Consider the following 14,994-nt stretch of genomic DNA (forward strand, 5'->3'; position numbering starts at 1 on the left):
TGTCCTTGTCCTGAAGGAGGAGGTTCACTGGAGGGAGAGGTAATGATGACCCTCCCTGCTGAGCAGTCCCTGTCCTTGCCCCACCCACGGAGAGGCCAACAGTGTAGGTTGTGGAAACACCATTTTCTCTGGTACCGGCTGCATCAGGTCTTCACGAAATGAAGCAAAAGCTTCAAGTCAGCACCTTTCTTGTCTGTTACTGGACCGACTGCAGCAACCTTCTCAAAGGCAGGTGTGCAGGCGGCACTGCAGACTTTGTGTACATTCTCAAAACTGTTGACACATATTAAAGACAACTATAGAATCCCTGGTCAATAAATTTTGGGGGTTGGGGGGGGGGGGGGGGAGAGATGCAGTATAACGGGTTAACAGATGTCACAATTACTTTATGATAATATAATACTTGTCACAAGTAGGCTTCAATGAAGTTACTGTGAAAAGCCCCTCATCGCCACATTCCGGCGCCTGTTCGGGGCGGCCAGTACGGGAATTGAACCCGCGCTGTTGGCATTGTTCTGCATTCAAGCCAGCTATTTAGCCCACTGTGCTAAACCAGCCCCATGACGTGGATGCTGATTTATTAACATGTGTTAGACTCTCAAGGGAGGGTTGAAATCGTGCCGAGGAGTAACATGCCTACTCTGTAACTGGTTTAGATGTAGAACTAATAAACAAGTGTTAAACAGACACCGGAGTAAGTCCATAGCCTAAGAACCAAGTCCCATGTCTAGAGTCCAATCTAAAAGGACACATCTCAGAATAGGGATGTTTGGTTTATCATAGAATTTACAGTGTAGAAGGAGGCCATTCGGCCCATCGAGTCTGCACCGGCTCTTGGAAAGAGCACCCTACCCAAGGTCAACACCCCCCCCCTATCCCCATAACCCAGCAACCCCACCCAACACTAAGGGCAATTTTGGACACTAAGGGCAATTTATCATGGCCAATCTACCTAACCTGCACATCTTTGGACTGTGGGAGGAAACCGGAGCACCCGGAGGAAACCCACGCACACACGGGGAGAATGTGCAGACTCCACACAGACAGTGACCCAAGCCGGAATTGAACCTGGGACCCTGGAGCTGTGACGCAATTGTGCTATCCACAATGCCGCCGTGCTGCGTTTGTGTTTCCTGTCTGCAAAAACCTATCTGCTCATCACCTGGGAAAGGAGATTACAAAGGACATCGCTGTAAGGAAAAGGCAGAAATCCAGAACTGGCAATTCTAGTCATCAGAAAACATCCTTTTCCCTCTCAAACCATAAATCATTGTTCCCCCGCACAGTCCCTATTGATTGTAACCCTAATGCATTTCCGCCCATCACACTGCCATGGGCACCTCACTAACAGAGACACAGGAAGGTGCTGGAGGATGGACTGGGAAAGGGGTCTCCACCAATCAGGGCACGAGGGGGAGGGGTTAGGGGGTTATTGGGGCTGATGGAGCCGTGCCCACAGGGTTCAGTATCCATGTCCAAAGCAGGGAGTCACGGGAACAGGGTACAGAGGAACCAAAGAGAAACAATTTGGATCCTGAACATTGTGAACATCCTTTACTCTGGTTGTCTTTGATCCTCAAGTCATTTTGTCTTTCTCACCTTGTTTGTTTCAGTAATTAACATTTATTATAAAAATGTTGAATTTTTTCAGACTTTATGATTAGATTGATGCACTTTAGGGAAAGTGGGTGAGAGGGGTTGACAGGCTCTTTTTAAAAATAAATTTAGAGTACCGAATTATTTTTTATCCAATTAAGGGGCAATTTAGCATAGCCAATCCACCTACCCCGCACATCTTTGGGTGTGGGGGTGAGACCCATGCAGACACGGGGAGAATGTGCAAACTCCACACAGACAGTGACCTGGGGCTGGGATCGAACCCGGGGCCTCAGCGCCATGAGGCAGCAGTGCTAACCACTGTGCCATCGTGCCGTCCCTGACAGACTCTTTTACCAGAAAGTGAGTCCGTCCAAGGTAATTGGCAAAGGAGCCAGAGGGAGAGATGAGATTTTATTTTTGACACAGCGATGTTAAACAATGGGGGAGTCAATCCACCCTTTATCCCCCTTTCCCAAATTCGGGAATGATTCACAGGTCACCTTATTGTTGACCGTGGTTAGATTTTATTCCGTATAAACAAGAGCTGACACAAGCTAATGTCTGAGCAGTAATATCAAAGTGCAGCAGCATTCCCATTACATTCTGGGTAGAAGCACCATCTCCAGGTAAATGCTCCCTGCTCTGCCCCAGATGCCATGGTCCCAGTCAGTGGAATGTGTAAAACCTCAACTATTCTCTGTGCTCGGGGAATCCCTTCTTATACTTTATTACATCACAAAGTCTATGGAGACCGATTTAACCCAATCATTGCTGAGCTAACATTTGAAGAGACCAATTACAAAACCTGTCAGTGAACCATCTGTACCCGCCCAAGCCACATCAAACTCTCAAACAATTGTCTTCCCCACGCTCCGTCCCCGGTACAGGGAATCAGCATTCCCATGCCAAGCAGTGAAAACATGATGGCCTTGACACCCAGGTGTTGTCTAGGATTCCAGGCATTCTTGTTTTCTCTGTCCGCTGGGAGCTGTTTATCTCCCTGTTCCCACACAGCAAGTCGTCTGTTCTCAGCTCTGCTCGATTTCTGCTGCAGTTTGGTCCCTTTTACACCTTTCGGATCAATAAAACATTTGGTCAGTGAAGACCCAAACCACAATTTCCCATCATGTCACCTGTCAACCATCCTTACCCAGAGCGTAATCACAACAGGAATAAAAACAGGAGAAGTGGAACAATCAAATTCAAAATAAATCCAGCCAGTCATAGAATTTAATTTAATGTTCACTAATTAGCAAGAAAACCCGAAGCAGGGAGTCCTCCAGGATTCTTACAGTCCACATCTTAAGGGAGAGGAGTACTCTCTCTCCGATCCCTCACTCAATTTCACTCCGTTGTCTTCCAGTTCTGTTCTGGCTCCGCCTGCGGTAACATCTACTCGATCTTTTCTTCTCCTGAAGGAGCGTCGTGAGTTCTAGGTTACTGGTACAGTGGGACAGATGTTTCAAGGAGCAGATCAAACATGGATGTAAAAGATTCTCCAGCTCTCTCTTTAGCCCCGTCCAACTTGTAGACAGTTCTTACTTAGTATTATTTCTCCCACGTCCATTACTGGCCCAATCGAATTTTTAAATAAAACAATACATATAGTTACGGGATGTGGGCGTTGCTGGCTCGACCCAGCATTTATTGACCATCCCTAGTTGCCTTTGAGAAGGTTCTGGTGAGCTGCCTTCTTGAACCACTGCAGTCCATGTGGTATTGGTACATCCACTATGCTATTAGCGACTGAAGGAACAGCAATACATTTACAGATCAGGTTGGTGTGTGGCTTGGAGAGGAATATCCAAGTGGTGTTGTTCCTGTGTGTCTGCTGTCCTTGTCGCAGATGGTAATGGACATGGGTTTGGGAGGTACTGCCTGAGGAACCTCGGTGAGTTCCTGCTGTGCATCTTGTAGATGGTACACACACTGCTGCTACTGTGCCTTGGTGGTGGAGGGAGTGAATGTTTGTGGGTGGGGTGCCAGTGAAACAAGCTGCATTGTCCTGGATGGTGCCGAGCTTCTTTAATTTTGGAGATGCACTCATCCAGGTAACTGGAGAGTGATCCATCACACTCCGGACCTCTAGATAATGGACAGGCTTTCAGGAGTTAGGAGGTGAGTGACTCACAGCAGGATTCCCAGCCTCTGACCCACTCTTGTAGCCAAATAATTATATGGCTAGTCCAGTTCAGTTTCTGGTCAATGGTAACCCCCAAGATGTTGATAGTGGGGTATTTAGCAATGGTAATGCCATTGAATGTCATGGGGAGGTGGTTAGATTCTCTCATGAGGGAGGTGGTCATTGCCTGGCATTTGTGTGGCTCAAAGTTACTTGCAGGACTGCAGAGCTCAGATCAGATACATTGGTTGTTAAATTGTTTAGCTCTGTTTATTGATTGCTGCTTTTGATGTTTGGCATGCAAATAGTCCGGTTTCATTCATAATATCACTCCTGCCTCACTGTGCCAAGGACCCGGATTCAATTCCAGCCTTGGGTGACTGTCTGTGTGGAGTTTGCACATTCTCCCCGTGTTTGCATGGGTTTCTTCCATCGCTCTGGAGTCCTCCCACAGTCCAAAGATATACAGGTTAAGTGGGTTTATGGGGATATGGCGGGGGGAATAGACTGAGGTAGCTGCTCTTGGTACGGTTGGTGCAGACTCGATGGGCCGAATGGTCCCCTTCTATATTGTAGAATTCCATTCTATGGAATAAACATCCTTGCAGATTCTTACAGCTTTGTGCTGGGCCATTTCAGAGTCAACCACATTGCTGTGGATCTGGAGTCACATGTAGTCCAGACCAGGAAAGGAGCCAGATTTCCGTCCCGAAAGGGAATTAGTAAACTAGATGGTTTTTTTCACCAACAATGGGCAAGATCATTACACTTTTAGTTCGCGTTTTTAATGTATGTATTTTATTCCAAACATAATCAATTATACAAATAAACAACAATCAAATACCATTGGCTTTCAGTTTGTCATTTCCCTTTTTCATCCCTAAACTACCGCAACATCCCTTTCCCAACTGACCCCCACCCCCCCACCCATGGCGACAAACATCCTTAAATAGAGACAGAAAGACCCTCCGTCTTACATAGAACCCTCTTCACCCTCGGAGAACGTACTTATTCTTCTCCAACTGCAGAAATTCTGCCAAATCTCCCAACCATGCCGATATCTTCGGTGGGGCGACCGACCTCCAATCCAGTGAGATTTTCCGCCAGGCCATCAGAGTGGTGAAGACCCCCTTCCCTTCCAGCAGCTCTGGCAGATCTGAAACACCAGAAAGCCCAACCAAAGAGCACGGCATCATCGTCACCCCCACAATTTCGGCAGGGTCTCGTAAACCAATGGCCAGAATCCCCCAACTTCGGGCACACCCAAAACATGTGAACATGATTGACAGGCTCCCTCCTGTACCTCTCACATCTGTCCTCAACCTCAGGGAAGAATCCACCCATATGAGCCAGAGTCACGAATGCAAAAAACATAACATTTACAAAACTTGTATACACGTCAAGACAGAACAGGTCCCACAATTAGTCCTCCCCTAACCCATGCACCTTGACAAATGTGAGGTTATCCATTTTGGTAGGAATAATAGCAAAAGGGATTATTATTTAAATGATAAAATATTAAAACATGTCGCTGTGCAGAGAGACCTCGGTGTGCCAGTGCATGAGTCGCAGAAAGTTGGTTTACAGGTGCAACAGGTGATTGGGAAGGCAAATGGAGGTTTGTCCTTCATTGCTAGAGGGATGGGGTTTAAGACTAGGGAGGTTATGCTGCAATTGTATAAGGTGTTAGTGAGGCCACACCTGAAGTATTGTGTTCAGTTTTGGTCTCAATGGACAATAAAACATTATGTTGCGCCGACCTGTGAAACCAATCTAAAGCCCATCTACACTATTCCATTATCATCCATATGTTTATCCAATGACCATTTAAATGCCCTTAATATTGGCGAGTTCACAACTGTTGCAGGCAGGGCATTCCACGCCCCTACTCTCTTGAGTAAAGAACCTGCCTCTGACATCTGTCCTATATCTATCTCCCCTCAATTTAAAGCTATGTCCACCTTCACCCTCAGCACCTTGCAGGCCTCTCCCAGCATCACTATCTCTGCCTCCAGCAACACGATCTGATCACTGTGATCCAACACTGTCCTTTTCACCTCTCGGATCATTGCACCTCGCGGCTCCAGGCGTTCCTCCACCAGCTCCAAAGTCCCATGAAGAGGGACTACTGCTTCCTCGATCGCTCTGGACCAGTTCTCTTGCATCTCTTTCCGATGCTGCCGAAACACCGTCCAACTCCGTCATACTCTCAATTGCTGCACCACACAGATCCTCCATCTCAAGCCAAGGTTTTACGCGACTTTTGCCGGGTGTTGTAACCTGCTGATATTCCACTTGAGAAGAAACCAACTCCCTCCACTTATTCTGCACTTTTTACAAACTAAGTCCCGATTAATCAGGCAGAAAGGGCCAAAACCCAAGCTTCCAAGCAGGAGCCACGTTGTGTGCGGCCGATAAACTCAGGGCCTCCACTGGAAGTCATTCCAGGACATTTTTGTCATTTAATCTCACCAATCCATGACTTTCCCTTTTGTTCTGTCTGACCCTCCCCCTTTCTCCCCAGCATCAAACCCATCACATTTCTCCCTCTCTTTAGTTCTGAGGTAGAGTTACATTGGACGTGAAACGTTAACTCTGTTTCTCTCTCACAGGTGCTGCCAGACCTGCTGCGTTTTTCCAGTTCTTTCTGTATTTATTTTACATCTGTCTGTAGTGGGGAAAAACACTATTTATTATTCAGGATAAAATAAATGTCCCGCATCAGCCTTTGTGGATCATTTCAGTGGAAATGTGCTCTCTCAGGCTCAAAGAGCATCAGCCCACTGGAAGCAAAGTTGTGAGACCGGCCAGTCCAGCAGAAAGAAACCCTCCGACCCTCCCACTTCACCAAGTGTCAGAATGAACATGGTTCAGTCCAGGATGTGATTAACAGCAGCAATCGGATTGTATTGGATTTGTTTATCGTCACGTGTACCGATGTACAGTGAAAAGTATTTTTCTGCGAGCAGTTCAAACAGATCATTTTGCACATGAAAAGAAAATACATAATAGGGCAACACAAGGTACACAATGTAAATACATAGACACCAGCATCAGGTGAAGCATACAGGGTGTAGTATTAATCAGATCAGTCCATAAGAGGGTCATTTAGGAGTCTGGTAACAGTGGGGAAGAAGCTGTTTTTGAATCTGTTCGTGCGTGTTCTCAGACTTTTGTATCTCCTGCCCGATGGAAGAAGTTGGAAGAGTGAGTAAGCCAGGTGGGAGGGGCCTTTGATTATGCTGCCTGCTTTCCCCAGGCAGCGGGAGGTGTAGATGGAGTCAATGGATGGGAGGCAGGTTTGTGTGATGGACTGGGCAGTGTTCATGACTCTCTGAAGTTTCTTGCGGTCTTGGGCCGAGTAGTTGCCATACCAGGCTGTGATGCAATCAGATAGGATCTTTTCTATAGGACATCTGTAAAGGTTGGTAAGAGTCAATGTGGATGTGCCGAATTTCCTTAGGTTCCTGAGGAAGTATAGGCGCTGTTGTGCTTACAGCAGAAGGCAACCCCTGTCATCACTCGTGAACTTGCTGGTGCCTCAGCAGGTATGTTGACCGAGTGAATCCCTTCTCACACACTGTGCAGGTGAATGGCCTCTCCCCGGTGTGAATTCGCTGGTGTGTCTGCAGCGTGGCTAAGTGACTGAATCCCTTCCCACAGTCAGAGCAGGTGAACGGCCTCTCCCCAGTGTGAACTCGCTGATGTGCCTGCAGATTGGGTAGCTGAGTGAATTCCTTTCCACAGTCAGAGCAGGTGAACGGCTTCTCCCCAGTGTGAACTCGCTGGTGTACCTGTAGGTGGGATAACCGAGTGAATGCTGTCCCACAGTCAGAGCAGATGAATGGCCTCTCCCCAGAGTGAACTCGCTCGTGTCTCTGCAGATGGGATAACCGAGTGAATCCTGTCCCACAGTCAGAGCAGGTGAACGGCCTCTCCCCAGTGTGAACTCGCTTGTGTCTCCGCAGGTTGCTTATGTCAGTGAATCCCTTTCCGCACTGAGAGCAGATGAACGGCCTCTCCCCAGTGTGCATGAGCTGGTGCGTCAGCAAATGGGATGAGGTTCGAAACATCTTTGTGCAGTGAGAGCAGCTGAACGGTCTCTCCCCAGTGTGAATTTGTTGGTGGGTCAGCAGTTGGGATGAAGAACTGAACCCCTTCCCACACGAGGAGCAGGTGAATGGCTTCTCCCTGACGTGGACTGGCTGGTGCCTGTGCAGGTTGGATAACAGAGCAAATCCCTTCCCACAAGTGGAGCAGGTGAACGGCCTCTCCCCAGTGTGAATGCGACAATGTTTTTCCAGTACAGATGGGGCACTGAATCCCTTCCCGCAGTCCCCGCATTTCCACCGTTTCTCCATGGTCCAGTCACACTGATGTTTAAAACTTTCTGAAGCAGAAAGAATAGATAAACCTTTATCCTTCTCGATTCAAAGGCCTATGGTGTTCAAGTGTTGGTGAATTGAGTGATTGTCAAATCGAGACGTGACGTTTGAGATTTCGGTCTGTAATTCTTCCTCTTCTAACATCCTGTAAAAGGAGTTTATAAAAGACATCACTGTCAGTACTGGATAGAAATTCAAAACAGATATTTCTGGTTTCCATGGAATATTCTTTCCTTTCTCATTCCCCAAAAGCTGTAAATCCCCATCCCACTCACTCTCCCTCCATTCTCACTCTGCTGTATCTAATATTCACCCTCCCAATTCTCCCGAAGGAGCTGATTCAGGCTGATTGACAGATCCCTGTTCACTGCTTCCTGTCCTGGACACAGAGAGATGAAAATCTTTGTGCAGGCTGCCAGCCTAACGGAAATATGTAACAGGATTAAAATTGTGTTTAATGTACAGGATTGTTTCAGTTGGTTAAGATACAGGGGGGTTGTGATTGATCACGAACTTGAAGCCAGTGAGGGTCCTCAAGCAGAGATGATCAATAATTTCTAACTGAAATTGGATGGATGCTGCAGGGTTACAGCATGCAACCCACTCCAGACTGACAGAATTGGTCGACATCAACTCGAGTTGTCCAATGGGCTCCTTCTGTGCCATAATGACGCTATGATTGGAAATCTGTTGGGTGAAAATATTCACGAATAGACCTTTCTGGTGAGCAAGAGAAGCAATTTATTGTTACAGAGCTCTGGGAGAAGAGTCCCAGACCCCGCAGTCTCTGGAAACATCTTCTTGTTCAAGCCAGGGCTTACGCTGGTTTAATATAGTTTCAAAAAGCGGAATTAGTGTGTAGCCAATCGATTCCCCTATTAACACATTCAGATCACATTTCTCCAATCAATTCCTTACACATTAGGTTACATTGTTCCAATTAGCTCTTTACATTCGTGATTACATATTGGTCATGGTGTCTCAGGTAGTGATGCATAAAGAGGGCCTCTTCCTCTTTTGGTCACTATTTTGAGTTTGGTCACTCGCTCCTGTGGTTGTGGAGCAATGGGTCAGTTACAAATACAGGATGCACCTGGTCAGGGGACACTTATTTTCCTCAAAGTTTGTATTCAGCAGAATTCAGTGTTCATACATTCGAAGGTGACAGGGTGCGTATTTTACAGCCTTTGGGGCATGCGGCTTCAGATGTTCCATATCTACACCTTACCTGTAGCTCATCGACTACCCTTCACCTGAAGTCCTCCACATATCACTCGACATTTCTGTTGCCTTTGTCGTTGCCAGGTGCACATATCGGCGTCTGTCGCTGCGCTAGCAACAGGCATCATCTGAGCCACCATGACTTTACAGCAAGTATTAAAACATCCAATAACTAAACAACATATTACAAGGATTATGACTCGCCCATGTGTCAGGTATGATCCCCAGGATCCTTCCAGTAACCAATCTAACCATCCATTCCCCGGTGATTCATATAACTTCTTAACCTCCTGGCGGATATGATCCGCAAGGTTAGTGATGTGCTCTGAGCTGTCAGGAATATCGGTACAACACTCGGAGCCAATCATGGTACAAGTCCCACCCTCACTCAGCAGGAGTAATCTAGGGCCATTCGGTTTTGCAGGGGTCACTGTCCTTATTGCTACCATATCGGTGCTTATATCGATCAGTGTCTCGGTAGTATCGTTTGCCACTTCTTCCAGAATTTTAGCGACTTTTCGTAGTTCTTTTATGGCGAAGGCCACTCCTATGGGGGGGGGTGGGGAGAGAGAAAGTAAAATTCCAAAGTATCGCTGTGTCTCTGTTATCTCTCTTTTTGTAATGTCTGGGTTCTCTCTCAGGGTCCCTATGTGGTGTACATAAGGAACAACATATCCTAAGTAAAATATTGGGTGAATATTTTCACCCAACTGTCCACTTACTAGGGAGCCATGGGTAAGCTTTGTGTCCACAAATAAAGTAAGTACAATTGTATGCTGTGTATCGCATCGGATTAGTTCCCATTGTCACTACCCAGGTCCACTCTCTTGCCCTGGGTATGTGTTATTGGGCAACCCTTTCAGCTATGCATATCCCTTGGCGATGCCATATGTCAATCGGCATGTGCTGTGTCCCACACTAATCTCCGCAGGTCGTCCCGTTGGGGTTCTTTGCAGACACAACACATCATTAGTCCACCTTATTCGCCTCATATCAGTGATTGCGAACCATGGTGGAGCTTGGGTGAAATTATACCGGGGTTGGTAAAACCCGGTGAACACCACTGAGAGATGGAACCCTGCTTTCTTCCATTGTTCTAGATGTATGGCGTACATATCTATCCCCGAGACATCTTTCGTCGATTTCCCCCGCGTCGCATTCTGCTTAATTATTCACGCTGCCGCCTCCGTTATATTAAAGAGCACTGATCTCAGGGGTATTCCCCCTTTTGCATGGATTGGCACATGGGCACACACCCAACAGCTCGAGACATCTATGCCTTTCGCATATGCACATGACATGTACAAGTAGGTATTTACATGCAAGTCCCGTTAATTCTGCGTTGGGAGTCTACTCCCGGCTACTACCATCAAACATATTATCATTATTACAGCAAACGTCATGAGTCTTCTGCAGTTTTTGGAATTTTGGTTGTGTGGAGTTCCCTGATTTGAACATAAATGCATATTTTTACTCGGTATACTTTTAATTGTGTCCAATGTTTCTATCGTCCCATACCCTTTATGTCCACACATACACAGGTATCCCCACTGATCAGGACTTGGTGTGGTCCCGTCCATCTGGGGGTGATCCCAGGCTTTACAGGTAGCACCTTTACCATCACCTTCGTCCCTGGTGTCGGGACATCAGGGAATGTGGTCCAGAAAAAGTTCCAGATTTCTATCCTTCGTCTCCTGCCCAGTCCACACTTGCCTTTAACTGACTACTGAACTCTAATATGTATCTACGCGTCCTGTCCCTTAATCAGACTATTTCTTCTCCCCCTGTTATTATCCCCTGTGCAGTTGCATAGCTCGTCCCTTCATCACCTCATAGGGTGATAATCCAGTTGTTCGGTTTGGGCTCGCTCTTAACTTCATTCGGACAGTGGGCAGCACATCTATCCTTGCTGCTGTTTCTCCCCTAGTGCCTTTGTCAGGTCAGCTTTTAGAGTCCTATTCATCCGCTCTACCATTCCTGAGCTTTGGGGATGGTAAGGGATGTGGAATTTTTGTTTGATCCTCATCCACTCACATGTTTTCTTCATTACTCTTCCAGTAAAGTGCGTTCCTTGGTCCAAATCTAGTTGCAAGGGTACCCCCCTAGCGAGGAATCATGTCCTCAGCTAATATTCGTGCCACGGTTATGGCCGTGCAGTCGCGGGTTGAGAATGCCTCCACCCATCTGGTAAGTTGGTCAATTATTACTAGGCAGTATCGTTTCCCCGGCTCGGGGGTTGTGATCTGATAGAATCAATTTGGTCTTGGCTGATGTGCCACCCAGATCTTTACGGGGCGCCCCGGGTTGTACTGCGCACATGGGATGCATCTCTGACAGTGCTTAGCTATATCTCTCCCCATTCCTGGCCACCACCATTCCTTTCCGATTAAGTGTATCATGGTCTCTCTTCCTGAGTGGTCCATTCCATGGTGTAATTCAAGGAGGGTCTGCCTGATGCAGGCAGGATCAATTACTTTTCCATCCTTCCTCCAGATCCCTTTCTTATCTGGCTTCCCCCCTATTTTTATCCCATTCCTCCTTTTCTTCCCTTGATATATCTTTGTGTAATTGTGCAAGACTGATGTTTTCCACCTGGGCACTTATGATGGGAATATCGTGTTCCAGGGCAATTTGGGCCGCCTTGTCTGTTGCTTCATTACCTTTTTGTTGGGGTGTCTCTACCTTCTGGTGGGCCTTAATGTTAATCACTGCTACCTGTCTCAGTAACGTTGTGGCTTCCATACGCTGTTGCTGTTTTATCCTATCACCTCCAGAAGTGACAAAGCCCCTCCTATGCCGTCATATAGTTGTGCACAACCCCAAAGGCATACCTACTATCTGTGTATATGTTCACCGTCTTCCCTTTGGCCATGATCAGGGCCCGAGTGAAAGCCACCAATTCAGCCACCCCTGCTGACAGTGCTTCTTCCAGCCTTCCCAAGAGGACTGTTCTTAATTTGTCATCTTCTACTGCCCATCCGGTTCGTGGGGACCGTTGACATATTTTCTAGATCCATCTACATCCAGGTGAGTTCTGGGGTTTCTAGAGGGTCTTCTTCCACTATCGTTCCACTTACCTCCTCATCTATCTTGAGTATACATGGGACTCTCCTGTGTATATGATTCAATCTGCAGGGTTTCCCCGGTGTCCTTTATGATGACCACTGATCTATCATTGGGAATGAAGTAAGAAGTCTTACAACACCAAGTTAAAGTCCAACAGGTTTGTTTCGAATCACTAGCTTTCGGAGCACAGCTCCTTCCTCAGGTGAAGGAACTGAACTTTCCTCAGCTGAAGGTGAAGTTTCACCTGAGGAAGAAGCTGTGCTCCGAAAGCTAGTTGGACTTTAACCAGGGGTTGTAAGATTTCTTACTGTGCCCACCCCAGTCCAACACCGGCATCTCCACATCATTAGGAATTAAGACCGTTTCCCAGTGGGCCTGTCGTAGGTTTGAGACTGATCTGAGCTTACTGTTGTTCAACATTTCTACAATGGTATGCCTGGTGTGTAAGATGATATCGCCGCTCATTACTGTAGGTTCGCTGACCCTGACCGCCCATGCTGCGCAGTCCAGAGCTGCCACGCAGCGAAACAAGCCCGCCAGTGCGGGCGGCTGTCTTGTTGAGTAATATGCCACTGGTCTTCGCCTGTCCCCGTGGACTTCGGTCACTACTGCGGCATGGAACTCACCTTCGTTCGTGCAATGTATGTGGATCGGCTTTCTCAGGTCTGGTGGACCGAGGCCGGGGGCAGAAGTCAATGCTTGTTTTAACTTCCCGTGTGCTTCTTCCTGTTCCAGTCCCCAGTCTATGGAGCAGACAGATTCCTATTGGCTGATTGCGGCAGGGCTCCACTGTGACGTCACAATACGGAAGTGACATAACGAGCCTGAGTTATTCCTATTGGCTGAGTGATCTACTGTGACGTCTAAAGTACAGTAGTGACATCATGAGCTTCAGAGTGATTTCTATTCAGAGTGATTCACACAGGACTGCATTGTGACGTCACAGGAATGGAGGGGCGTTCGCAGTCAGTTTGGGACAAATTGCTGCAGATTGGAAATGAGCTCAGTGCGTCCGGCGGTGAAAGCCACGCCCACCATCACGTGGGGTCCGAATCCACCCCCTATTGGCTACAGGAACAATGGAAACCTGGGGAGGACCGGAAATACGCTGGGTCTGCAGCAAATCAGGGTCCGGTCTTTGTGTTAATGGCTGCACGGAGCTTCCTCCACTGGTCTGCCCAGCAAAGCTGCTGCTCCTCTGTCTGAGTGAATATCGAGCTTCACACAGACTGAAACTTCCTCCTGTCTCCAACATCTGGGAGTAAAACACTTTCTTTTCTCCCCCTTTCCATTTCTTTTCAAATTCTGACCTTCAATTGATTTTTAAAAAAAATTTAAAGTACCCAGTTTTTTCTTCATTCCAATTAAGGGGCAATTTGGCATGGCCAATTCACCTACCCTGCACATCTTTGGGTTGTGGGGGTGAGACCCACGCAGACATGGGGAGAATGTGCAAACCCCACACAGATAGTGACCTGAGGCCAGGATCGAACCTGGGACCTCAGCGCTGTGAGGCAGCAATGCGAACCACTGTCACCCCTAACCTTCAATTGTTGACTTATTTAATTGTTGACTTATTTAAATCCCCAGGCCTCCATGGGATTGAAGAGGATCTGACAAATTTCAAATCTTCTCTGGTCACAGGAGTGGAGCTAGAGGACAGGAGGACAGATAATGTGGTTCCATTATTCAGGAAGAGAAGTAAGAAAATACTAGGAAATTACAGACCAGTGAGTCTAACTTCAGTGTGTGGAGATGCCGGTGTTGGACTGGGGTGAGCACAGTAAGAAGTCTTACAACACCAGGTTAAAGTCCAATAGGTTTGTTTTTGAATCACTAGTTTTCGGAGCACTGCTCCTTCCTCCGGTAAATGAAGAGGTAGGTTCCAGAAACATATATTTAGACAAAGTCAAAGATGCAATACGATGCTTTGAAGACGAGTCTTTGCAAGTAATTAAGTCTGCAGGTCTAGACGGAGAAACTGGGGAGAGGGAGAATCACAGATTAAAGAGGTGTAAATTGTCTCGAGCCAGGACAGTTGGTAGGATTTGGATTTTGGTCTAACATCAGTGGTCGGTAAACTTTTGGAAAAAACTCTGTGGGGCAGAATTGATCAAGGATAGTCAACATGGTTTTGTCAGGGGGAGATCGGGTCTTTCAAATTTGATCTGAATTTTTTGAGGAGGTGACTAGGTGATGAAGGCTGTACGGTTTAAGTGGACTTCTGTGGGCTTTTGATAAAGTCTGACACGGAAGACTAGTCAGGAAGATAAAAGCCCTGGGGATACAGGGCAATTTGTCAAATTGAATCCAAAATTGGCTTTGTGGCAGGAGGCAGAGGGTGATGGTCGTAGGTTGTCTTTGTCACTGGAAGTCTGTGTCCAGTGATATTCCGATGGGATCAGTACTGGGTCCCTTGTTGTTTGTAGTGTACATTAATGATCAGTTGTGAATGTTGAAGTAAGTAATAAAAGGCCACTACCTTGAGTAAGACTCTTGACCGATCCCCTCACGGTGTATTTAATCTTTTCAGTATAAAAATCCATTAGATCCCCACACCATGCTGGGGCACTTGGTGGGGTTGGAGACCTCCACCCGAGC

The 14,994-nt window shown here is 47.0% G+C and overlaps 1 protein-coding gene across 1 annotated transcript in view; it reads right to left on the minus strand.

The window, feature by feature from the left end:
* LOC140418000 (uncharacterized) overlaps window positions 1-14,071 on the minus strand; it is a 132,389-nt gene extending 118,318 nt beyond the window's left edge. The window contains 2 exon segments of the mRNA XM_072501430.1: window positions 7,319-8,251; window positions 13,020-14,071. Of these exon segments, the coding sequence (XP_072357531.1) occupies window positions 7,319-8,082 (764 nt within the window). The 5' untranslated portion in view covers window positions 8,083-8,251; window positions 13,020-14,071.
* Window positions 14,072-14,994: the final 923 nt, after the last annotated feature.

The sequence above is a fragment of the Scyliorhinus torazame genome, chromosome 5 (assembly GCF_047496885.1).
Source record: "Scyliorhinus torazame isolate Kashiwa2021f chromosome 5, sScyTor2.1, whole genome shotgun sequence".
NCBI lineage: Eukaryota > Metazoa > Chordata > Chondrichthyes > Carcharhiniformes > Scyliorhinidae > Scyliorhinus > Scyliorhinus torazame.